General features: G+C 39.9%; 2 protein-coding genes across 2 annotated transcripts; both read left to right on the top strand.

Annotated features, from left to right (window-relative positions):
* Positions 1-696: 696 nt before the first annotated feature.
* SPMIP4 (sperm microtubule inner protein 4) lies at positions 697-16,859 on the top strand (the record flags this gene model as incomplete). Its single annotated transcript, XM_081344498.1, has 7 exons — positions 697-830; positions 1,749-1,919; positions 6,199-6,299; positions 11,156-11,223; positions 14,603-14,747; positions 14,942-15,033; positions 16,071-16,859. 7 exons carry the CDS (start codon positions 697-699, stop codon positions 16,857-16,859), a joined length of 1,500 nt encoding a protein of 499 aa, XP_081200624.1.
* Positions 16,860-22,728: 5,869 nt separating this feature from the next.
* Positions 22,729-26,566, top strand: CYCS (cytochrome c, somatic). Its single transcript, XM_081343566.1, has 3 exons — positions 22,729-22,943; positions 24,415-24,591; positions 26,139-26,566. Exons 2-3 carry the CDS (start codon positions 24,423-24,425, stop codon positions 26,285-26,287), a joined length of 318 nt encoding a protein of 105 aa, XP_081199692.1. The 5' UTR covers positions 22,729-22,943; positions 24,415-24,422; the 3' UTR covers positions 26,288-26,566.
* The last annotated feature ends 678 nt before the right edge of the window (positions 26,567-27,244 follow it).

Here is a 27,244-nt window from a genome sequence, read left to right on the forward strand (position 1 = left end):
AAAGAGAATTTAATTTAGTCGTAGTTGAAGACTATAGATTTAACTATCCCTAGAGTTCAAAGACGTTTTCTCAATTGAACACCTTCTCACTGTATTCAAACTACTCACATAATTTATAGAGAGTATCTCTCTTTTCTATGGTAGCTGATTATCATGGGAATTGATGTTTAATACATTTGAAGAACATCTAAGCTGAAATTATAATTACAAAATATATTATTTAACAATTGCACATTTGATCATTTGAACAAACAGAGTTTACAAGTGTGAATATATTGTGCCTTTCTGTCATGAACTAAGGGGAATCAAAATATCTTTTATTCCTCATGTTATATCTCTATATTTAAAGTCATAATATGCATATTTTATTCAATCCAACAGACTAGTAAAAGAAACCACCATTACACCAAATTCATTTTTTCTGATTATTTATGTGACTTCTGACAAATCAAATTCTTGTTTTAATTAGAAACCTTGATCTACTAAAAATGCAAAATCACTGTGCCTCTATTTTAGAAATGTTCCCTCCCTTCTTATTTATGTTAAATACTAAAAGTTCTTATCCATTTTATTCATTCAAACATATTTAGTGTTCCAATACAATTTGAAAATGTATTCAAATGTATTTGTTTGGTTGGTTTCAGAACAAGACTATTGAAATTATCTGTTTTCAGGTCCTCTCCATAGCAGATAAAAATGGAGGTACACCCAAGAATGTCCTATTACAATGATGTACAAGATGGAACAGCTGTAATAACAAAAACTTTGGAATCCACTGATCACTTTACTCCACTGCATATCCCTCCAGGCCCACCTATATTTCCAGAAAGGTAAAAAATCACCTTTTAACTGCTTTCATTTCTATCATCCATAGCTTCAATCTAGATTTTCAAATAACTGTTATACAATGGGATGCATCTGCACAATTGCTAAGATCAGGGCTTAGTTTTGCTTCTTTGGGATAATTATTGTTTAATTCCCTGTATTGGGGAAAAATATTTAGCTTTATACGGACTGCATTATTTCTTTGTGAAAATTATTGTAAATAATTAAATAGAATTGTTAAACTGTCTTGCAGTGAGTTGTCACATGGCAAGTTGGTCATGCAAGTTGTCCCGCAGTGAGTTTAGATAACTCACCACAGCCAGTTCACTGCGGGACAACTCACCGTGGCCAACTTGGTGTGGGACAACTCACTGCAAGACAGTTTAACAATTCTATTTAATTATTTATAATAAATAGAAAATTATTTTAATTTTTGCCATTCACATTTCATTCTGCCCCTCATTTTGCATCCTTTAATGATTCTATTCCACTATTTCTTTGATATTAATGTAACTCCTGTTCTGCAGCGAGTTGGCAGCAGCAAGTTGGTCGTGGCAAATTAGCCATGATGAGTTGGCCGTGGCAAGTTGGCCATGGGAAATTGTCATTGACCCTTCTAGGTCAATTACAGTGGAGTTAAGTTAACTGAAGGCTATTTGTATGTTTTATCAGTCTACTTGTATGTTGTATCAGGCTAACTGTATGTTGTATAAACCCTGCCAATTGTGGTTTATTCAATAAACCCTGGTTAAGCAAGCCATAGCTTGATATGTGTGAACACAACCTTCAGATCCTATCTGTTACAAGAATTAGTGATAAAAATTGGGGTGTAATTCAGCAATTTTGGATCACCATAAGCTATCAACCAGGCTTTGTATGTTATAACTGGAGTTGTTTTTTCATAATCTTTGATCTCATTCTAGATATGAGGAGCTAAGGAAAACATTTCAGCTATGCAAATCAATCTTAAGAGGAAATCAAGAACCTAGAGGAAGTGAGCCTATACTACCTGAATCTCACAGAATTTATGAGCCACCTTACAAGTTTACTCATGCACCCTGCTATGATGAGGACACCAAAAACGTTCCATTAAGGTTGTTGAACTCCATTCGGTTTTTGATTGACTCTTTTTAAAGATTCTTTCTTCGGCATCATCTGCTTTAGCCTTCCTCCTATTCCTGATTGAAGCTAATTTATTTATTTTTATTTATTAGATTTTATCCCACCTTTCTTACTTTACAAATAAATCAAGATTGTGAACATACTTAATAATCATTTTTCCTATTTTCTCCAGAACAACAACTCTGTGAGGTGAGTTGGATTATGAAAGAGCCACTGAATCAAAGTCACTCAACTAGCTTTCATGCTTAAAGTGAGACTAGAACTACAATCTTCTTCTTTCTAAGCCAACACACCTTAACCATTATACCAAATTTCTCAGCTGCTTATCTTATCAAGGAACCTTTAACTCTAGCATCATGTCCTGCCAACCTTGGGAAGAGGAAGGATTTTGTCTGCCTGCTCTGGGCTTCTGTTACACTTTATTTCAAACCTACATGCCAGGTAGCAGGTGATTTTAAGGAGTTTTAACTCCCTCACCCCACCAGCTTCATACTTCTACAATGAGGAAATTTAAGAGAAAAATAATAGGCCCTGGTTCCCACTCTTTGCCCTCTTTATATAAACATATACATATAAACATATACATATGTTGAGACTCTAGAAAGGGTACAGAGAAGAGCAACCAAGATGATTAGGGGGCTGGAGGCTAAAACATATAGGGAACGGTTGCGGGAATTGGGCATGTGTAGTTTAATGAATAGAAGGGTGAGGGGTGACATGATAGCAGTGTTCCAATATCTCAGGGGCTACCACAAAGAAGAGGGAGTCAAGCTATTCTCCAAAGCACCTGAAAGCATGACAAGAAGCAACGGATGGAAACTAGTCAAGGAGAGAAGCAACCTAGAACTAAGGAGAAACTTCCTGACAGTTAGAACAATTAACCAGTGGAACAACCTGCCTCCAGAGGTGGTGAATGCTCCAACACTGGAGGTTTTTAAGAAGAGACTGGACAGCCATTTGCCTGAAATGGTATAGGGTTTCCTGCCTGAGCAGGGGGTTGGACTAGATGACCTCCAAGGTCCCTTCCAACTTTATATTATTATTATTATTACCCTTTATTTCAAACCTACATGCCAGGTAGCAGGTGATTTTAAGGAGTTTCAACTCCCTCACCCCACCACCAGCTTCATACTTCTACAATAAGGAAATTTAAGAGAAAAATAATAGGACCTGGTTCCCACTCTTTGCCCTCTTTACATATACATATACATATACATATACATATACATATACATATACATATACATATACATATACACATACACATACACATACACATACACATACATATACCCAGGGCTTTTTTTCTCATAGAACGCTCAGAACGGAGTTCTGGCACCTTTTTTGGATGGAACCTTGTAGGGTAGGCAAGGCAGTTGGTATGACATGTGTGAGTTCCGGCACCTTTTTCTTTTACAAAAAAAGCACTGCATATACATATACATATACATATACATATACATATACATATACATATACATATACATATACATATACATATACATATACATATACATATACACATATACATATACATATACATATACATACATACAGAGAGAGAGAGAGAGAGAGAATGGTTTATTATAAAAAATGCAAGATTAAAAGTGTGTTCTAGAATTTAACCACCTGATAGCATCAAAACAACTTTTTATTTGTTCAAATTAAAAGTCTTCAAAGTAACATGAAATATTGTTGATGTGATATTTATAAAAACAAAACCATCAGTTCTTTCTTCAGTGTTAGATTTTGTAGGTTGCTTATTTTAAAATACAAATGCTCTCCCTACTATATTTTATTAATCTGATTATTATTGCCATGAATATATTCTATTGCATGAACTTTAAAGTGGGCAGTCTATTAAACACAGCCAGTTTGGTGTAGATTAAAGTATCAGGCTAAAATCACATGCTACCAAAAGTCTAATAAAATACAAAATCTTGGGCTATAAAAATGGCAATTGCCATTGTAGGGATACAATTTGATGTAGTGTTCAAGTGTCAGCCTAGAAACCTGGAGATTGTGACTTCTTGTCCTACCATACACATGAAAAATTGCCTGAATGACTTTGGCCCAGTCCCTCTCTCTCAGCCCAACCACATCACAGGGTGTTAGGTGCGGGGAAAAATAGGAAGGAATATTATGATGTTCACCACCAACTTATTTATAAAAATAATAAAGATGGAATTTTTAAAAACTCAGATAAATAGAACAGCAAGAAAAAGAGAGATTCTTTTATGCGACCTAGTGGACAATTCAAATTCTAATTTTCTGTAAACAGACATGCACATGTGCACACGTGCACACAAACACAAACTGGTGAGGGGCTGTTTTTATTAAACAGAAACAGAAAATATAGAAAAAATGAGAAATGAGTAAAATTAGATATTAATAGATACATATTAGATATAGTGATAGAGATATTGAGATAGATGTAGACCTATATAAAGTATATATGTATGCAATTATTTTTGTAACACATCTGTTTCAAAACGGTAGCAGTTAATGCAAACAAATTGTTATTTGATCAATGAACTGTAAATACATATATCATTTAGCTATACACGGTTCTGTTTAATGAAAGGTGTTTTTTCCAAAATATTTGGAATGCATCTGGTTGTATAGTCTGATAAAGCATTGTCCTCTCTTAAAATATGATAACCCCATGATAATAGGAAGCTTGTGAGATTTTGATCTAGTGGTTAAGGCAGCAGGCACCAGTCTAAAAAGCAAGAGAAAGCATATTCCTTCTTATCTGTACTATTCATTTATATTGATTTTGTGCTAGATTTCAGTGTTAGGACTATTGCAAGTAGGCACCAGGCAAAAAAGGGAGAGACTTGAGTTCAAGTCCTGCCTTAGTCATGAAAGTCAGCTGAGTGACTTTGGGCCAATCACCCACCTCACACAGCTGTTGTTATGGGGGGAAAAGGAGGAGGAAACTATGTTGGATATGTTTGACAACTTGAGCTATTTTTAAAATAACAAAGGTGGAGTACAAATAAATAAGAAGTAAATTCTGGGTGAAATTTTGATGCATTCTCCTGTGATCCTATTTATGTTTTATATTAATTGTTTTTAATATAACTTAATAACATAAGATTAAATTGTTTGTTTTATTGTGTGGTGCCTAGAATTGTGTCAGTGTATGAGCAGCTTTATAAATTAGATTCATAAATAAATAAAAGCAGACTTTTTTTATTCTAATTACAGACTACCTGAGTTACCAGAAAATTCCAGTTCAAACAAGTAAGCATATATCTTCTATTTTTTTCTGCCCATGTAGATCATTCTCTTAAATTATATTCCTTGGTACCACCTGAGTACTGGCAGGTGGAACAGTAATCTGGGCTTTCTGAACTGGTTTCAGCCCTTCACATCCACTTTAAATATAAGCTGCACAGAAAACTAATCCCTTCATATGAGCAACAGGAATCTATAACCATCAAACTCTACCTTCCAACAGCTACCTTCATCATGGCCAGTGATGAACCTGTAATAGATCAGCAACATCTGGAGATTGACATCCTCCTCCTCCCTGCTTTAAAGGCATACAATACCTGTGGGTATTGCTTAAAAACTGAATCTGTGTGAACAGAATGTGTCAGATCTGATTTTTTAAAAAAAATAAAAAGCAATGTATTTATAGTTGGACTTCAACTCTCAATAATAATATAAGTTATATGGTGAAATATAGGCATAGGACAGGCACAGCTATGTAAAAACAAATAGGAGGAGACTTATACAGCTATTGCTATGTGAACTTAATACCAGATTCATAATCCATAGCATAATAGACACCAAAATTCCTGCTTGTCCATTCTTGATTCTTAGTTTATGTACTATGAGTAATAAGCTTACTGTACAATGGGTAAACAAGGGAGAGGCCATAAGAAGGAGTTTAGCATTCTCTGTATTTCCAGATATGAGTTATTACTTTTCTGGTTTGCAGAAACCAGTACAAATGCCTACTATATAGGAAGTATATATATTGACCTATGAAGGATGCAAAAACATGTTATAAAAAGGTGTATATTCTTTGCTACTCATAGTCAATAACAAGGCTGATCACACGGATTTAGGATGACAAAGACAAAGGAGGAGGAGGAGGAGGAGGAGGAGGAGGAGGAGGAGGAGGAGGAGGAGGAGAATCCACGCAAGACTTACAGAAACTAATAAGATATGCTGTTATGTAACATTATGTGTTTTATTTTCGTGCCAAATATTTATAAAATTTGCTTTATTTTTTAGGTGTGCAAGGCATCTAAAATATAAGACACCAGGGGCTCTACTCATAGAGGGACGATTTCGTCCTTTTCATCCTTATATCCATAGCAACACTGACATCCAAGGTAAAGCATGCTTCTCTTTTTCTAGGATAGTGTTTTCAATATTCAGTATTTAAATATTCAGTAGAGCCCCTTCATGGATTACTGCCTTGTCGTGGCGAAGGGGCTTGCGTAATTCAATGAAGCTATGAGCTATGCCGTGCAGGGCCACCCAAGACGGAAAGGTCATAGCCGAGAGTTCTGACAAAACGTGATCCACTGGAGAAGGAAATGGCAAACCACTCCAGTATCTTTGCCATGAAAACCCTATGGACAGTACCAAAAGGCAAAACGATATGACGCTGGAAGATGAGCCCCTCAGGTCAGAAGGCGTCCAATATGCTACTGGGGAAGAGCAGAGGGCTAGTACTAGTAGCGCCAGAAAGAATGAAGCGACTGGGCCAAAGCCGAAAGGACGCTCAGCTGTGGATGTGTCTGGTGGTGAAAGGAAAGTCCGATGCTGTAAAGATTTTTTCTCCATAGGAAACTGGAATGTAAGATCCATGAATCAAGGAAAGCTAGACGTGGTCAAACAAGAGATGACACGACTGAACATCGACATCTTAGGTATCAGCGAACTAAAATGGACAGGAATGGGTGAATTTAATTCAGATGACCATCAGGTATACTACTGCGGGCAAGAATCCCTCAGAAGAAATGGAGTAGCCTTCATAGTCAATAAAAGAGTAGGAAAAGCAATACTGGGATACAATCCTCAAAATGACAGAATGATCTCAGTTCGAATCCAAGGCAAACCATTCAATATCACAGTAGTCCAAGTCTATGCCCCAACCACCGGTGCTCAAGAGGATGAAATTGACCGGTTCTATGAAGCCCTACAGCACCTTATAGAACTAACACCAAAAAATGATGTTCTTATCATCATGGGGGATTGGAATGCTAAAGTAGTAAGCCAAAAGATAACCGGAATAACAGGTAGGTTTGGCCTTGGAGTGCAAAATGAAGCAGGGCACAGGCTGATAGAATTCTGTCAAGAGAATACGATGGTCATAGCAAACACTCTTTTCCAACAACCCAAGAGACGGCTCTACACATGGACATCACCAGATGGTCAACACAGAAATCAGATTGACTATATACTCTGCAGCCAAAGATGGAAAAGCTCTATACAGTCAGTAAAAACAAGACCAGGAGCTGACTGTGGCTCAGACCATGAGCTTCTCCTTGCAAAGTTTAGGCTTAAACTGAAGAAAGTAGGGAAAAGCACTAGGCCACTGAGGTATGAATTATATCATATCCCTGTTGAATATACAGTAGAGGTGACAAATAGATTTAAGGAATTAGATCTGATAGACAGAGTGCCTGAAGAACTATGGACAGAGGTTCGCGACATTGTACAACAGGTAGCAACCAAAACCATCCCAAAGAAAAAGAAATGCAAGAAAGTAAAATGGCTGTCTGAGGAAGCTTTGCAAATAGCTGAGGAAAGGAGGGAAGCGAAAGGCAAGGGAGAAAAAGAAAGATACGCCCAATTGAATGCAGAATTCCAGAGAATAGCTAGAAGAGATAAGAATGCCTTCTTAAATGAACAGTGCAAAGAAATAGAAGAAAACAATAGAATAGGGAGGACCAGAGATCTTTTCAAGAAAATTGGAGAGATGAAGGGAACGTTTCATGCAAAAATGGGCATGATAAAGGACCAAAATGGCAGGGACCTAACAGAGGCAGAAGAGATTAAGAAGAGGTGGCAAAATTACACAGAAGAACTATACAAGAATGAGCTTAATGTCCCTGATAATCACAATGAGGTGGTCACTGACCTCGAGCCAGACATCCTAGAATGTGAAGTGAAGTGGGCCTTAGAAAAGCTGAGCAACAACAAAGCTAGTGGAGGTGACAGTATTCCAGCTGAGCTATTCAAAATCTTAAAAGACAATGCAGTAAAAGTGCTACACTCATTTTGCCAGCAAATTTGGAAAACTCAACAGTGGCCACAGGATTGGAAAAGATCAGTTTATATTCCACCCAAAGAAAGGCAGTGCCAAAGAATGTTCAAACTATCGCACCATTGCACTCATTTCTCATGCTAGTAAAGTCATGCTTAAAATTCTACAAGCTAGACTTCAGCAGTATGTGGATCGAGAACTACCAGAAGTACAGGCAGGATTTCAAAGAGGCAGAGGAACTAGAGATCAAATTGCCAACATACGCTGCATCATGGAGAAAGCTAGGGAGTTCCAGAAAAACATCTACTTCTGCTTCATTGACTATGCTAAAGCCTTTGATTGTGTGGATCATAACAAACTGTGGCAAGTTCTTAAAGAGATGGGAGTACCAGACCATCTTATTTGTCTCTTGAGAAACCTATATGCGGGTCAAGAAGCAACAGTGAGAACTGGGCATGGAACCACTGATTGGTTCAAAATTGGGAAAGGAGTCCGGAAAAGCTGCATACTGTCGCCCTGCCTATTTAACTTATATGCAGAGCACATCATGAGAAAGGCAGGGCTAGATGAATCAAAAGTTGGAATTAAGATTGCCGGAAGAAATATCAACAACTTTAGATATGCAGATGATACCACTCTAATGGCAGAAAGTGAAGAAGAACTAAAGAGCCTCTTGTTGCGGGTGAAGAAGGAGAGTGCAAATCTTGGGTTGAAACTTAACATTAAGAAAACCAAGATCATGGCATCTGGCCCTCTCAATTCCTGGCAAATAGATGGGGAAGAAATGGAGGTAGTGACAGATTTTATTTTCCTGGGATCCAAGATCACTGCAGATGGGGACTGTAGCCAAGAAATTAAAAGACGCTTGCTCCTCGGGAGGAAAGCCATGGCAAATCTAGACAGCACACTAAAAAGCAGAGACATCACCCTGTCAACAAAAGTGCGTATAGTCAAGGCTATGGTCTTCCCAGTTGCAATGTATGGCAGTGAAAGTTGGACCATAAGAAAGGCTGAGCGCCAAAGAATTGAGGCCTTTGAACTATGGTGCTGGAGAAGACTCCTGCGAGTCCCTTGGAGTGCAAGGCGATCAAACCAGTCAGTCCTAGAGGAGATCACTCCTGACTGCTCTTTAGAAGGCCAGATCCTGAAGCTAAAACTCAAATACTTTGGCCACCTAATGAGAAAGAAGGACTCACTGGAGAAGAGCCTAATGCTGGGAAAGATCGAGGGCAATAGAAGAAGGGGACGACAGAGAATGAGGTGGCTGGATGTAGTCACTGAAGCAGTAGGCATGAGCTTAGATGGACTCCAGAAGATGGTAGAGGACAGGAAGGCCTGGAGGAATGTTGTCCATAGGGTCGCGATGGGTCGGACACGACTTCGCAGCTAACAACAACAACATTCAGTAGAGAACAAGCAAAGTGCTCCAATGGAAATTCCAGTAGAAGATCCATTCATGCACATGCATAGATAATGGGGAATTTTTTCAAAGCAGCTATGCAAATGTTCCTGAAAGCATCATTGCTTTGGTACTTTATGGAGGGATAGGTGCTGGTGATGACCTATAAATGGCTTGGGTCCGGGATATCTGAGGGAACACCTGCTGCCAGCATCAAGTTCCCTTCGTCCTGTGCGCTCCCACAGGAAGGGCCTTCTCACGGTGCCACCGGTAAAAGATTGCCAGCGGATAACACCCAGGGGGAGGGCCTTCTCTGTGGGTGCGCCTGCCCTTTGGAACCAGCTGCCCATGGAGCTTAGGACTGCCCCCGACCTTCGCTCATTTCGCCGGGACCTGAAGACCTGTCTCTTCGAGCTTTCCGGCCTGGACTGAGAGTATTAATTGGGTTTTTATACTTTTCAGGGATTTAATTTAATCTTTTTAAATTGTTTTTAACTTTTGTATTGATGTTTTTAAGTACCCTGTAAACCGCCCTGAGTCCTTCGGGAAAGGGTGGTATATAAATTCAATAAAATAAAAATAAATAAATAAATACTTTGTTTAAGCCATGTACTTGGAGAAGTGGCTCTTTTAAATGCTTTGCACAGCCCTAAGTAAACAACAATAATATATATTATTCTTCAAGGCACATTGACTTCAGTTATCTTTACTATCCATGAAATGTGAACATATTTCACTTAAAACAAAGCTTTGAGGGCTGTGTATGATGTCTTAAGAGAAAACACTATTTACAGGTTAGCCTTTGAGGATTTCTTCCTACAAAATGCTTTTGAATAACCTATACACTTAGTGTTCATTGATTTTGCTGTAACATAGACCTCCTCTCCCATATTTTGATTGTAGCTTAAAAGAGTATTATAGAGGCAAATCAATATTAGACTAGTTTGGTAACTGTTACAATCCATGTTAATTAACTGTTATTAATAATGCTGGAAAGTCTAAAACTAATTGTGTACAAGGGTCACCGACCAGAAAAGGTGCCATGAACCATTTCCTGTATTTAGTTTATAGCAAAATGTCCTGTTTTATTGAAAGTTAAGTTACCGTATCCTGCTCCCCAAAAGAAGACTAGATAGAAAACTAATCTACCTCTATTGCTATATTGTTTAAAATGTAAAGACTTTTTCCTTTTAAATGGATGGTGGTAGAGACTACTTTTCATTCATTGAATATCCTAATAGTAGTTATTCCCTTACTTTTCCTACTCACAACAGTATTTCAATGTCAGCATGCAAACACAACTCCAGTATCTTCCCTCCTTGTGTCTGCAGCAAAAGGAATTGTTTTAATAGTCCTATAGAATCAGATTCAGAGATCTAGATCTTTATCTGCAAAGCCAGAGAAACAAAACTGCCTTTGTTTTAATTTTCATAGTACTTTTAAAAACTACATACAATGGAAGAATATCACAAGCAATGTCAATTCTATGTTAATCTGCGTAGAACTAATAGGGATTCTAAGATAAATTTAATGAATTTCACATTATAATGCAATGTTTTCATCTGACATTGCAGTTGGCCCCAATAAAAAAGCAGATGCCAATCAATCCATCTATACAGAAGCTGTGACATGTTCAAATCATGTAAGTAATTATTACGAGTAGTTGAAAAATAGCATTAACTTGGTGACAGAACCTATGGCATGCATGTTTCAGATCTCAGGTTCCGTATCTGGTTCTCCCAGTAAGCCTAACCTGAAATCTCAAAAAGCTACTATCTCTGGGAGTCATAGAAGTCCTCGGAGTAATTTGGGGCAATCTCTTTTTCTCCTTCTTAGTCCTGGAAAGAGATTAATAGAAAATCACCTCTGAAATATTGCCAGGAAAATTGCATGGGCTTGTTAATGCAGTCACCAGGACTGACCCAAAGACACCAAAATAACAACAACAACAATCATCATCATCTGCCTATCTCAGGTCCTTGGTAAGGACTTGATAGGTAGACAAAAATGCCAAACCCAATCTGAACATCTGGCTGTGTGATGATCAACAATAATTCAGTACATTAAAAAAAATAATAACAGGTAAAGCAGATAATAACAAAACCCAGCAATGGCTAAGAGCAGGAAAGTTGAAGAAGAAAGAAGTGGGGGCTATTTCCGGCTTCACAATATCAGAGTTTAAGAACAAATGCATACAAAACCGGAATTGAAAGAGCCTTGGTGGAGCAGTGGGCTAATGCCTCCTTAAGTAACACCAGCTGCCTGCAATTAGTGCAGGTTCGCATCCCACCAGGCTCAAGGTTGACTCAGCCTTCCATCCTTCCGAGGTAGGTAAAATGAGGACCCAGATTGTTGGGGGCAATAAGCTGACTTTGTAATAATGCCGCTTGGGGGTGTGTGTGAAAGCACTAATAAGCAGGCATATACATAGAATGAAGGCTACTGCTAAGCTTGTAAGCCGCCCTGAGTCTTCGGAGAAGGGCGGGATATAAATGGAATTAAAATAAAATAAATAAAAATAAATAAATTGAGAAGACAGCAACAGGTGGTAAGTGCCATCTCTGCAAAGAAGCTGAAGAAACGGTGGATCACCTGGCTAACTCTGCAAAAAGATTGCACAAATCAATTACAAACAATAGCATGACAAAGAAACAACAATGGAGCATTAGAAAATCTGCAACCATTTACCACTGGCAGGACAATAAAATAGAGAACATCATAGAAACTGAAGAAGCTAAAATGCTCTGAGTTTAGAATTCAAACAGACAGGCACATAACGCATAACATGCCAGACTTATCAATTGTTGATAAGAAAAAAAATCTGAATAGTGGACTCAGTAGTACTGGAGACAGCAAATTGGAACAGAAGGAACTAGAGAAGATAACAAAATACAAATAGCTGCAAATAGAAATAGAACTGTAGCAGAAGATAGCAAAGGTAATACCAATAGTAATAGATGCCTTGGGTGCAATCCCAAAACAACTGGAGCACCACTTAGCATTGACAAATTCACCATCAGTCAACTGCAAAATTCAGTTTTAGTTAGAACAACTTACACCCTGCAACGATACTTCTAACACCATCAAATATCAATATCTGCCTATCCCTTGGGAAGGACTCGGTAGGTGGATAAAAATGCCAAATACAGTCTGAACATCTAGATGACTATGCAATGAATCATAATAAAATCAACCACCAGCTCCTAATTTCTATAACATTTGGAATATTACCAATGGCAGTGACCAAATCTTAAGCCACTCCAGAGATAGTCAATAGGAGCTTTAAAGAACACTTGGCTGAAAAAAGATGTAAGAAAAGCACTACTGAAATTCGGTGCAGGAAACGCTATGGTGTCCAGTAAACAGTGGCCACATTTCATCTGGAAAAATGTCTTCTATGCATTTAAATACTCATGGATGGCAATTCCTTTGGGACAAGATTCCCAGGAAATTAGCCTGGTGTTATTACTTTTAGATGTGAGAGTTAGTCAGAGGAAAACAGTCTAATATTAAATGTGTTGTTCGTGATCAAAGAAAGATAGGGACAGGGAAGTGAAGTTTGTCCAGTTAGAAGAAAGAGGTGCAAAAATATGAATATTTATTTAAATGTAAATAGGGCTCGCTTTTGATATACAACCATCCTTTTTGTAGGGACTTTTTAGTTCTTCTACAGAACGTTTTTACAGAAAGTATCAGAAGTTTTTGTGCCTGTTTAACTGATTTCAAGCCAGCCTTGATGGGAGAAACTTGAGCGGGAGGCAGAACATATTGCCCTTGCCAGGGCTTTTTTTCTCATAGAACGCTCAGAACGGAGTTCCGGCACCTTTTTTGGATGGAACCTTGTAGGGTAGGCAAGGCGGGTTGTATGACATGTGTGAGTTCCGGCACCTTTTTCTTTTACAAAAAAAGCACTGGCCCTTGCCATGCAAAGCTCAGCATTAAACTGCACTTCCCCCACTGCATACATTTCTAGCATTCAACTTGGCACATTACAGGCATTGAGTACTCCAATTCCTATTAATCCCAGCCAACCTAGTGTAGTGACAAGGAATTATAGAAGTTGTGGCCCAAAGGACATGGAGAACCCTAAGTTATTTACCTTTGATCTAATGGGTATTTCACTCTACAGTAAACAAACTTTTCATATTGTAAGATCCCAGCCCCTTACTTGAACTTGAGATACCATATCAATCTAATCAGATAACCCAAGCGGAGACTTCTTGATCAAGCAGCAATTTTATTTGATCAAATTAAACAGCTGGGTGGCCAACAATCTGGAATGCTGGCAGAGCTACATCCAGAAGTGGCACGCATTAAAAAAATTGGTAGCACTGCTTTATCAACTTTGTTAGCCAATGAAAATCAGACAACAGAGGCATTACATCATAAGAAAGACATCAATCATTCCTGTACACTCTCTTATTCCCTCCCTCAATATATCCCATCAATGTACATGTTTCCCACTCTTGCATGAAATTTCTCTGGTGCAAAAGCTGATTACAAAAAGCAAGAAAGCAACAGTTAGACTAAACAATTTCCCTTTGTTCCAGAACCCTTCAATATCATTATTAGAACAGTTCCCTTTTTTCCCCCTTTCACTTTCACTTTTCATTTCCTGATTTGAATTGGATCAGGAACTAGAAGGAAAGCCAGAATGTTTTAACCTTTGGTTAGGTCTGTAGTCTCAATCCAAATCAGTTTCTGTATGTATGGAACTGACATTTTCTAAAATGTTAACACTTGTAAGTCCTATTTATTCTAAACAACAGCCGGGGGGGGGGGGGATGAATACATTTTTCATTAAACATTACATCTCAATTATACTGAACTTATTTTGGAATAAAAAGGAAGAGAGGTACATTTGAGATGCAGCATCCTGTTAGGTTTTGAAATGTTCTAAATTTAATTTTTAATTTTTAATTTTAAAAACTGTTATTTCCCAAACTAATGAGGAAGCAGTATGCATTCCCAATATGGCTTCAAGTTACATGTTTTATTTATATTTTTATGCCAAATCTCAGGTTATTGAAGGAATTGGTCACCAAGATGAAACTCCTAAATCAACATTCCAGCTTCCAGAACCTGATCTTTCACCTCGAGCTGCCAATATACTAGAAAACGTAAAGAAGGCTCTTTGGCTATCTACATACGAGCGAGACTACACAGGTATGCATTTTGAGCAAACTAAAGTATTATAATTCAAGTTAGCAGTCAAATCACAAACACTTTCAGATAATCATCTGGTGCTCTATATCTTCCTAAAAAAGCTACAGGGGATAAAAAAAGAAAATGTAGACAAACGAGATAATACTTGTTTAAAAAGAAGAAGAAAAAATAATATTTTAGTTCCTTCTTTTTAGGTAGAGGGCCTATGAACCCACTGCAGCTGGATGACTATAATGCCAAATTAATTGGCAGAGCAACAGGAGAACTGGGCGAAAATGTGGATCTGGTAAGTATGGAAAATGGTATCACGCATCTGGATGTGGCAGACGTTACCATTAATCTCTTGTCATGGCAAAATCACATGTTAGCTTTGGAACTTCCTGCAGCCACTCCTCTTTGCAGGGTGGAAGGACTTACTTGAACGGTCCACCACAAGGACCTAATGGACTGGTTGGATTTCAGAGGGAATGTGGGCTTGTTTTTGAAGCTCTATTGCAAGGAGGGCTTAGTTGGTGCTTGATGTGAGTGGCTAGGAGGGCCTTTGCATAAATCCATCTTTTTTGTCCTTTGTGCTCTTTCCTGAATCAGTCATGTTTGGTTGCTATTTGGTTGGACGGTTGCAATATGCTCTATATGGAGCTAGTCTTGAAGAGCATTCCGTAATGGCAACTGGTCCACCATGAAACAATGTCTTGTTTTAAGCACACCATGATATCCCCATATAACATCACTACTTTGCCATCAAAGGAATTAGCTCCCAACAGATTTCCACATGCAATTCAAGATGAAATCTATTAGGGCTAGTTTCTTTGATGGCAGTGATGTTACATGGGCATATCATGGCTGACAGCAATAATCACTTCCATTACCAAATCACCCGTTCATGGCAAAATGAACATGCTCTGGGTCTTTCTGTTAAACACTGTCATATAGTGGGGATTCAAGAGGCCTGTCTTCTTTATTGCGGCATCTGAACTTTGGAACAGCATCACCCAAGTTTGGATGACTGTGACCCTATTAATCTGCAGAAGTCCTTGAAGATCTGGTTTTTTCCTCAGGCACTGGTGCCAAGATGTGAGCTTAGTCTTATTTCAGTGATCTATAACTTATTACAACTCTCAGTTGCATTGTATTATTGATTTGTTTTATATTGTGTTACTTTATATTTTATGTATTGCTAATCACCAGGAATCACTAAACTGGGATGTTTGCTCATATGAAATAAATATATAGATCTATTTGGTTCTAGAAAATCTAATATTTAGATGTACAGCATTGTACATATAAGTCCTGAGCATCAATTCTATTCCATCTGTTCTTCAGAGAGAATCCTTTCATTCAGCAATGTCTCAAGTAAGGCCCTTGGAAGGACGCATTGCCCGTGCCCTTCAAGGCAGGATCTCACATCATCAACGTCAGCATGCTACAGAGAACTACGAGTCACCACTTCATTTGAGAGACCATTGCAGCGTAAAATGGCACTCAGAGGGAATGCAGAATAGTGGGAACGCATCCCTGACTCCCCTTCAACAGGATACACAAAACAAAGTAAGTCAAAGGGACAAATATCTGTTCTGCGATTGGATTCAGCCTGAAGCAGCTTGCCAGGAAGAAAACAGTCAAGATAAGAAACCGCTCTCAAACAGATTTCGGAAAATTACAGATACCTGGAAAACAGATCAATTGTACTGCAGGCAACTTGCAGTGCCACCTGAACCAGAGCCTCTTCTAAAACCTGCAGAATCCATTTACTATGAAGATTTGCAACCCTCCCGTTTAAACAGATACATTGTGTGGCACAATCCTGCCATTCTTAGTAAGCCATCTTCAACACAACTGAAGTGTGAAAGGTGTGCTATTAAACCAAATTCCGAATGTACTTCTAATGTTGGAGAGGTTGTAACAAGCTGCAATCCATCCACAGACTGGATTCCTAATTGTGGGATGGTTCGACCTCAGACAAAATTACTTGATATCCAGGATTCTTTTACAAAGGGAGAAGCCATCAAGTATGTAAATGATCTTACAAAGCGGGGATTAAAAGACCTGAGGGATCATGACAGGCACGGCAGAAAGCATAAATTCCAGGGCATTCATGCTTTCTTTTTGTAATAACTCCTCAAACAGCAGAACTTATAAACACCTCAACCACAGACTCCACTACTGAATTGGTCTTTTTATTTTTTGGTATTTTTCTCTGTTAGTTTAATTATTTATTATTATGGAATTGTTTCAATATCTTCTAATGTAGGCATGGTTAAGAATATACTAGCAGGCCTCTGTGATGTGCAGTAGTCTGCCAAAATTGCATATTCCCGATACTTTATAAACTACAAGTAAAGAAATTGCTGTGCTTAACTGTTTGTGTCTTTTACCCTCAGTGCTCCTATTCTGTAAAATAGAATATCACTTAGCTGTTTTTAACCATGCTATCTACTTTTCAAATATTGCATCAGAATCTTTGTTCTGTAATATAAACCGTACCGTATTTTTCCATGTGCGTTTGTAAAAGACCCTTGTAAAAGACACTCTGGCATGCGAGTTCCAAGTTTACAACAAACGAAGTTGTTGCTCCCAGCACTCTAAATAGATGCCTCCCCCCAGCCCCACCCCATCCCACCAGCATCCGGCATGATGAGCATGCATAGTCAGTTCACAGCAGCAGCCTCCTGACCCTGGTAAACAAACTGGCATGAGCACCAGCGTGACAGCAAGGCAAAGGAAGTGAAGGCAGGTTTTAAACTCCCTGTTTCTCCACACTGATCAGCTGTTCGGTGGAGAGCTGAACAGCTGAGCCGGCAAATCCAGAAGTTTGGCCGGCCGCTATTATCAAGCAGGATGGCCTTGCAGCTGCGTTCCACAGGGTCCCCCGCCAGCATACAGGTACGAGGGAGGGAAAGGGCTGTCGCTGCTGTTGTGTAGTGGGTTCTGGAGAGCAGGAAGGACACCGAGATGATGAGTACAGCATAGCAGCTCTTTATTAGGTGGGAGGGACTGTACTGGGGGAATAGGGGCTACCTGTGCTCTTCATATACCTGGCCATCACCTGGCCAGGTACTCCACCAACCAATCGGTTTGAACCTCTGTTTCCTGCCGAAATGCTTCCTGCCAAAATAGTTACAGTTCAACGCCTCCTGGTGGTGACTCTTATACACAGCTTTAGGTGTCGCAATAAAGCTTAATACATAACAGCTGCCATCCATGCTGCTGGTCCCATCCACTGCCTCCAGATGCCACCATCTGACGATCTTGACACCTGAACCAGGCAGCATGGCATCGGCACGAAAAGAACCCACACAGGCATGCCCTGGGCTGCAGAGGTTACCATTATTTTTTCGTGTATAAGTTGCTGCACTTGTATAAGATACACCTGATTTTTGAACAGGGTGTTTGCAGGGGAAAAATAGCATCTAATACATGGACAAATACAGTATATAATTTATTTTCCAGACACACGATTGTTCCAACACCCATATGAAATGGAACCCTCTCACCTGATCACATGACACACTAGTCAAGACTTGCAATTGTGAGCATTTTAAACTATCCCTGCCCTAGTTGCACATTGTCAGCAGGTGGCAAACTTAATTTGAGATACCATATCCATGAACAGGAAATTGCCAGTTCAAAGTAACAGGCCGCTTCAAATATAAACTGTATGTTCTCTCTTTGGAGAGAAATTTTCCACTTTCTGCATTAAAGTCACATCAATTTGCTGGTATGGTTAGCATAAAGGATTTTAGTTACAGAACTGACAGCACTCCGGTATTAGAAGATTTTAAAACTGTTAATTGTCCATCTTCTGATTTGAAAGCCCCAGAAAAAATCTTTCGGGTTTGTTCATAAACTGCTAATGAATTAGATTGCATCTGGCAAACGCCATATGTGCCAGAGGACTGCAATATGGAATGCTATTGTGTATAGTTCAAACAGCTGACAGTCATCAGATTGGAGAATCCGTGTTTTAGATGAAATCCCAAAAGGGTACACCGTTCCACAGCAGACTGTGGGTAGTCCTCTCCCTTCCTCATTTAACTGAAAACATTCTTTTTTCTGCAGAGTATTCTAAAATGGATTTTTAGTGATTTTAGTGGTGCAGAAGGTGGTGAGGATGGCAGAAAAGATTATTGGCAGTTCACTCCCTTCTATACAGGACATAGCATATAAGCAATGCTTGAGCAGGGTCCACAGGATTGTCTGGGATGATACACATCCTCTTCACGACCTGTTTTCCCTGTTACCTTCTGGGAGGAGGCTTCGTGGTATCCGAAGCAGAACATCCAGAGTCAGCTTCCTCTTTCTGCTATGTATTCAAGATGGACAGTGATTAATATTTATATGTACTTACATGTAAGGGTGTAGGTATATACATGTTGTATATAGCATGTTTATATGTGTGTTATGTATGCGTACACTTTTGAGAACAGGCAACAGAATTTCATTTTTAATATGTGCCAGTGTGCCCACAGCAAAAAATGACAAAGATGATGATGATGATGATGATTACAAGGCAATGGGTTAGATTTTATAACTCACTGATAGTGTGGTATTCATAATTACCATCCTATCTTCACTATTTGCAATATGATGTCAAATAAAGTAATTTTATATATACTTAATCCAAGGGAATGACTTATTGTATTCACAAGGCAGTTTATCACAGAATATGAATGTTTTTCCTACTGAGAATCTTACAAATATTCACTTTACAGAAAGGCAAAATTGCAGGAAATAGAAACAATATCAGAACTGAGATCAAGTGTGGTGTTGGAATTAAGGTATTAAAGTAGGAGTTGGGAAATCAAGAATCTATTCTACCTTCACCCATGCAAACTCGCAGGTGACTTTGGGCGTTGCTCTCTCTCTTTTTAGTCTAACCTCCCTCACAGAGTTGTTCTTGTAAGGATAGCTCACCTCACAGGAGGCAGAATTATGTATTTGCCTCCCTTACACTCTGTGTGTGTGTGTGTGTGTGTGTGCATGTGCACACACGTGTGTGCGTGTGTGAAATTAGATTAAAAATAATGAAGAGGAAGCACTAGGTCTGCTGTATTAAGCTTTTCTAGTTAAGTAGAAAATACATTGGTTTCAATAAATGTTTAAATAAAGGCTGTTCCACATTTTGCCATTGTTAAATGAATCACTGCAGATAATTAAGATGTCATTTGTACATCATTTGTAACCTCCTGCTGGCTTCCCCATTGACTTTGCTTGTAGGAATCCAGCAAAGATCGCAAATGACAATCACATGACAGCAGGTTGCTGTAAAATCATAATTGTGAACCCAGCACCATGTATCTGCCTTGCAACATGACTACAGGAACTCTGTGACTGATGTAAATATGAGAGTTGATTGTAACTAGTACTCACTTAGCCCTATTGTAAGTTTGAACAGTTTTTGAAGAAGTGATCATTAAGCAAGTACTATCTGAAGGTTGTTTGTGGTTGTTTCACAGTGACTGTAGTGGTGGTGACATACTAGGGCTAGGATTGTCCACTCTTATTGGCTACTTTAGATGTGTCCTGTCCCTTCAAGATTGGAAACTTTCCCAGTGCCCATTTTTTATTTGGCAGGAGGACTGATGATCTCTGGGGCATGGGGATGAATATGGGCTCTCCAAATGTAAAGTAAGAGAAAGTCTGCTCTGAGTCAAGCTCAATTTTTGTAGTCATGGTATATAACAACATCCACATTCTTTTCTTGGTTCGTCACTGCTTTCTACCAAGATGTTTTCCTGTCTGTTTTGCTTTGTACGCCTGATGGTCTCCTATTCAAATACAAACATATTCAATTTTGCTTAGCTTTAGAAGTCATCCAAGGTCTTCTGAGGTCTGTCAGCAATTTGGACACAAAAATATAAACACTATCCACAATCTACTGTTACAAACCAGATGTGTATTTCCAATAAACCGAACTTAATAACTGACTCTGAATGTGCAAGAGAAGCTTTCTATCTCAGTAGCAGGGGTGTCAAACTCAATTTCATTGAGGGCCGCATCAGCATTGCGGTTGCCCTTGGGGGGCCGGCTGGGTGTGGCCAGGGTGGGCGTGGCCTACTGAGTGGGCGTGGCTGGAGTGCATATGGCCTACTCGGTGGGCATGGCCAGCTCTACATCATTTGTGTCAAGGGTGCCTATGGGGGCCTGGGCAGGAGTGGGACAGATCTGAGGGTCTCTGGCAGAAGGAGATGGGACCAGGGAAGTGCCAAGGCATGGTCTACCAGAGGAGCCTCACTGTTCCTCTCAGGCCATGCGGGGGAGGAGGGCTGGGTGGTGGCGCGGAGGTCAAATGCCTAGCCCAGCCCTCAAGCACCCACAGCACTAAGCCCAGCCCCACTTCCCCAAGGGGGTGCCCAGCTGCATTCACCACCTCCTCAAGGCTGCTGCTGCTGTGCCTGCTCTCCTTAGCCAGATTGCTCATGACGGGTATGAGGGTAAAATCAAGAGGGAGGCCCATTCCCTCTCCATGTGAGGAGACCTGGCTTTGTATCCAAAGCTTCCTTAGCAATAGGGAGACCCCTCAGGATAGGCCAGGAGGAGGGGGCAAGGGGATGGTGAAAGGGCAGCAGGGCAGGACTAAGGTAGGACTTCCCTCAGACCCTCCCTCTCCTTCCTTCCTTCCAAAGAACAGAGTGGTGGGAAAATATTTGAGATGAGGGAGGGAGAAAAACAGGCAAGAAACGCTGCTGGGGAAGTGTCATCCTTTGTGAGGAATGAAGAAATGCACCATCGCCTGGAAATGGCCAGCACATGGCCCTCGCCTATTTCACATATCCGGCTTGGTGGGCTGTATGGGAAGGGATGCCATGAGCAGCGTGAGAGTCGATGTTACCTGCACAATGCTGCCCAGTCCCTAGCCTGCCCGGTTTTGGCAGGTAGTGGGGTGCTCTACTCACAGTGCCAAGAGGCTGAGCCAGGTGGCATGAATCTGAAGAGAAGCACAATGCTGCCCAACCCCTAGCCTGCCCAAAGTAGGCAGGGCCATGTGCTAGCCACTTCCAAGTGATGGTGCATTTCTTCATTCCTCACAAAGGGTGATACCTCCCCAGCATGCACCAAGGGGGCAGTGCCGACATGGCACGGGCCGGTCCCTCACTGTTTCCAGATGGCCTTGTGGAGCAAAGACTGAATGTATTTCAGCATAGATGACCACCACGAAATTGTACATTGGCTCCTGGCCAGCCTGGGCCAGGGCCAAGACAGCGGGGGCCATTCCCTCACTGTCTGCAGGATGGCTTCGCGGGCCACATGAAACCACTTCGCGGGCCACATCCAGCCCCCGGGCCTTGTGTTTGACATGTCTGAGCTAGATAAAGGTAAAGGTTCCCCTGCACATGCGTGCTAGTCGTTTCTGACTCTAGGGGCCGGTGTTCATGTCCGTTTCAAAGCCGAAGAGCCAGCACTTGTCCGAGGACGTCTCCGTGGTCATGTGGACAGCATGACTAGACGCCAAAGGCGCACGGAACGCTGTTACCTTCCCACCGTAGTGGTCCCTATTTTTCTACTTGCATTTTTACGTGCTTTCGAACTGCTAGGTTGGCAGAAGCTGGGACGAGTAACAGGCGCTCACTCTGTTACGTGGCACTCGGGATTCAACCCACCAAACTGCCGACCTTCTGATCGACAAGCTCAGTGTCCTAACCCACTGAGCCACCGCGTCCCTTCTGAGCTAGATAACTGCATCATTATCCGCTCACCCACCCACTGCACTATCACCTATTTGCCGCCAAAAGAACACCCAGTTTCTCTCCTTACACGTGGAATCCTCGTTTACGTCATTCTTTGCCGGCGATAGTTCACTCACATGACCCTTGAGGGAAAAAAAAATCGTGAAAGGCACAGCGGCTTCTAGTAGTCTTGACCTTGCTACAACGACCCAATACGCATGCGTAGCTCCCCCCCCCTTCCTACGTCCTTTCCCATTGCGCAAAACCAGACCGGCTTATCAGACGTGCCTCGAAACTCAATCTACTTTGCTAGATGATGATAGGCACCAAGGTTGCCCAATAGTTTGCTTCTACCTAGCGTCTGATTGGTCGATGTACAATAGACGAGCAGGGAGTTTGGTTGCAGAGGCACCGGTTACAAAATCTTGCGAGCCGGGTGTCCTTGGGTAGAGAAGGTGCGGCTGAGAGAGGAAGATCGGCTCGAGCGCGGTACCGCAGATTTCTTACACGTGATCCTCGACTTAGCCTGGTAATTAAAGAGAACCCATCCTAAGATTGCGCGGAGCTTTCCGAAATTGGGAAAAAAAGACTTGGTGGGAAAAGCCGGAGACGCCTCTGAGCTGATGCGGATTGGCGGGTCGGGGACAAGAGGGCTCGCGAGGTCAGAGCAGCAGGCTCGCGGGCGACGCTTGCGCAGAACCTCAAGAGACCGCTCGCGGCTCCACGTGGCTATGGAATGAAACTTCTCCCCCCCCCCCTTTGGATCTTTCCTGCGTCGCTTGGACGTGAGGAACTGCCTTGTTCTCCGATCGGTCGCTCCGTGGACGTGTTGGATTACCAATCCCATCACCCCGGTTCTGGATAATGGGAATTGTAGTACAATACATCAGGAAAGTGACCCATGGAGGAAGCCGGGTCCATCTCAAGCGGCCCCCTCCCCGCTGGGACTACTGAAGGAGCCAGTCCTTCTTCCCGAAAGAGACGAAGCAGGCGCTGCCTGCTGCGCCATCTGACCTTATATGGGACGAAGGAAGGATGTCAGGGCGGCGGCTCAACGTGACTTTAAATCTGATTAAAATTTTAAAAAGAGCGCCGCTTTAACACGTCCCCAATGGATACACTTTAGGCAGAGGGAGTCCTAAGGTATCTCTGCCGTCTTTTAACCGTTGCCCCGTATTTTGGACTTGGTTAAAGGAGAGAGGAAGCGCCTCTTTGGGGTTGTTTCCCTTGGAAGCTCGATTCCCTTGGAAATAAGACCCATTCACAACGAAGGACGGAATAAGCAGATTTAACCTTCGCTGCTTCCTGCGGAAGTAATGGTTTCTGTGTCGATCAGAGGTCATAGTCAGGGTCATTGAATAATTTATTAAATTGAATGAGGACTTTTGGCAGATGGTACTGCATAAGGACCTCGTTTTGTTGTTAAATCAATGTGCTTAATTCTGCTCACTTGTAGTAATCAACTTAGTATTTTCCATAATAATGTATGCATTGATACTATATATTTGGCACACTTCTGCAGAATATCCTAAGTGCATGTGTTTACTTGAAAATAATTTTCAGTGAAAGTGCATATTAATGCATCATACATTTTTTTCTAGAAGCACAATTTCAGCATTAGAGTTATTGATCATTAAATTGATTCCAATTATGTTATTTTGAGGGTGAATGACAGTATGCTGCTAGGTTGTTATCCAAAGGCTATATTTAGAACAGGGGTCTGGGACCAGGAAATGGGAATTGGAACTCGGCATATAGTGATTTTTTTTGTAAACATTACAATTTTCATGCCACTGTCATGCAATTGGCAACATGAAGTATGAAATTTATTGTACTAAAGCATATCATTCATTAGGAAAGTATACATTTTGGCAGTTCACTTCTATTTTTAATATTTGTGCATGAACTAATGTTTCAGAATGCCTTCTGCTTTGCATTTCTATCCATTTTTGCATACGTTTTTAATGAACCCAGCGGACATGTGTATGTCTTTTCTTCAGCATTTACAATGGGAGATGTTGAAAAGGGCAAGAAGATCTTTTCTATGAAATGTGGAACCTGCCATACTGTAGAGGAAGGAGGCAAACACAAGACTGGTCCCAATCTACATGGTCTGTTTGGTCGAAAGACTGGTCAAGCTGTTGGCTACTCTTACACAGCAGCCAACAAAAACAAAGGTAAAATGGAAGTGTTACACTCACCTTGCAAAGCAAATGCAATGACAATGGGAAGGGGAGGACATATTACCAGAGGATTGTTGTATGTTTAAAAACATCCATTCAAACAAAATGGATTCTCACTCCAATGGATAACAGTATTTTAATATACGTTAGGGGTATTTTAGTATACGTTAGATATCCCCTTCAGATTTAATACACTTTTTGGAATGTAATGAATCCTAATTCTTGCCCCTTAGGGGCCCCACTTCCCATATTTCCTTAGCCAGTGAGCAGTCCTCTTTAGTAACAATTGCATAATCTGATCCTTCTAAATTGGAGATTTAGACTTCTGTTAGTTCATGATGCAATCCAGATCAATGTATTTCCTGACTTTATGCATTGATACAAGGAGGTGGATAGCAAAAACCTGCTTATTAAGTAAGGTAATTTTAGTGCAGGAATATCACTGATGTAGATAGCTGGTAGAATTTTACTAGGAGAATAAATTTTAACAGAATTATACTAAAGTCCCATTGCAAAGTTTTAGAACCTTTAGTTTCACTCAGAATGATAAAGTATTCTAAATTATTCTCATCTTCAAAATGACACAAAACGCAAAGAAAAGGGATTGGAATAAGAATTTTTTTTAAAAGCAAATTCTAACCAGGGTTCTTAAATTATTAGTTCTAACTATAATTGGTTACTGTGGGACAGTTTATTTTTTCTTCCTTGATTTGGCTTGCTTTGGCACAATGTGAACTATATGTGAACCAGTATATTATATCTACATTGATAGATGGTTCAAAAAACATTTCTTCAGAGTTTTAAGTATGTTTGGACTTCCTTATTACATTCACTTGAACTACTGTAACAATAACCAATGATTGGTCTAACATTTCAGCATATCTGTCAGTCTTCTAAAATAATACTAAAACATTCTTAATTTTCTTCTAATTCTTAAATCTGTTTCTAACTGTAGTATATTTTGCAAGGAATTAAATTTGTGGGAAGCAAACAGTTCTGTGCTCCTTTTTATCTCTTTAAACTACTCTAGTGTTCTGTCTCCATCTATAGATTTTAAGGTAAGATATTTGGGCAGTACAAGACAGCCCACCTAATAACTTGCTAATAATTGAGCTAGATTCAGTTTGAATTACATGGATCTTTTTGTTCCTTTTCTTTTTTTCTTTATTTTAATCATTATTATGTATAACTTTTAATATAGCATTCTTGGTTTTTATTGGATTCATATCTTCAGTTTATTTTGTAGGCACAATATGTAATGTGTCCTATTTTCCTCAAAGCAACCCTATGAGGGAGTTGAACTAAAAGAATGTGACTGGTCAGTGTCTCCCAGCCAGTTTTGAGGTATAGAATATTCCAGATCTTCTGAGCTTTAGTTCAGCACCTTAACCATTATATCATACTGTTGAATTATTTTTATTCAGCTGTAAAAAATTAAAATATGGACACCTTAGAAAAGAGTAGTACAGAGATTCTGATACACGATATAAATTATTTTGAATTTAATTCTACAATGTTGTTGTAATAATGTTCTCTCATAGGTATAATCTGGGGAGACGATACATTGATGGAGTATCTGGAAAACCCGAAGAAATATATTCCAGGAACTAAGATGGTCTTTACTGGCCTTAAGAGTAAGAAAGAGAGGGCAGATTTGATAGCATATCTTAAGGAAGCCACTGCTAAATAATGGCTGTCTATTGCCTTATTTATTTTATCAAACAGAAACATTCTCTGGGATGAGATTAGACCTTAAACTTTCTATTTTTACATGCATTGTATCTAACACTTAAAATATTACTCATCAACCAGAGAACTTTGATCATGGATGGTTGTAAAACTATGTATTTGTTATCATAAGTTATAGAATTGTGCAATCAGGCTTCAAAGAATATTGTCAGGACAACTACATTGCAACCTGAATCATGTAATTAAAATCCTATCGATGTCATTGTTTTGTTTTTGGTTTTTTTATAAATGAGTTTTACTATTTTTGAAGGAAAAAAAGGGCTTTGAAGGAATACTTATCTTCAGTAATGCTTTAAACACCCTTTAACATTGATTTGTGAAGCATTGGTGCCTCCACAGTCTAAAAAGCAAAGTAAAATATTCACCTGGCTTCTGAGGTCTTCTCTAATAACATGTCTAGTAACTAGAAGAGTTTCTGTGTGTGCTTCTGGCCATAGGGGAGAAGGGGAACGGGAGATTCAAAGCAATGTTAAGTGTTACCAAGATGCGAATCATGTTGTCACTGAGTCTCAAGTGAGGTGACTTCTACGAAACAATACACTTCAGTGTCAAAGCAGAACTGCTCACAAAAGCAGGGCTTATATAGACAAAGATGTATCATCATTTGCAGAAACTAAAAGCAACTGCAGAATACCCAGATCCCTCTAAGCAGTGGACCAACTAATCTAGCATATATCATTTTTTGCATTTCAGTCATTTTTATGGAAACCTAAACAGAAGTGCATGTTCATGTACACATACACGTCTTTGGTATAACTTCCCAAATTTTATCTCAGATGTCACCCCACCTTAACATGTAGTTTTTCTACAGGAATCTTTTAGGAAAAAAATAAATAGTGACTTATCTTTTAGGCAGTTGGGTAATAGCCTGCTGAATGGAAAAGAAAGATCTTTTTTT

Source organism: Vipera berus (assembly GCF_964194415.1).
Source record: "Vipera berus genome assembly, chromosome: Z".
In the NCBI taxonomy this organism is placed as follows: Eukaryota; Metazoa; Chordata; class Lepidosauria; order Squamata; family Viperidae; genus Vipera; species Vipera berus.

Excerpts from the sequence above, each read along its gene's own strand:
- CYCS (XM_081343566.1), top strand. The coding sequence starts at position 24,423 with ATGGGAGATGTTGAAAAGGGCAAGAAGATCTTTTCTATGAAATGTGGA. Across the intron at positions 24,592-26,138 it reads AGCAGCCAACAAAAACAAAG|GTATAATCTGGGGAGACGAT; the intron begins GTAAAATGGAAG and ends GTTCTCTCATAG.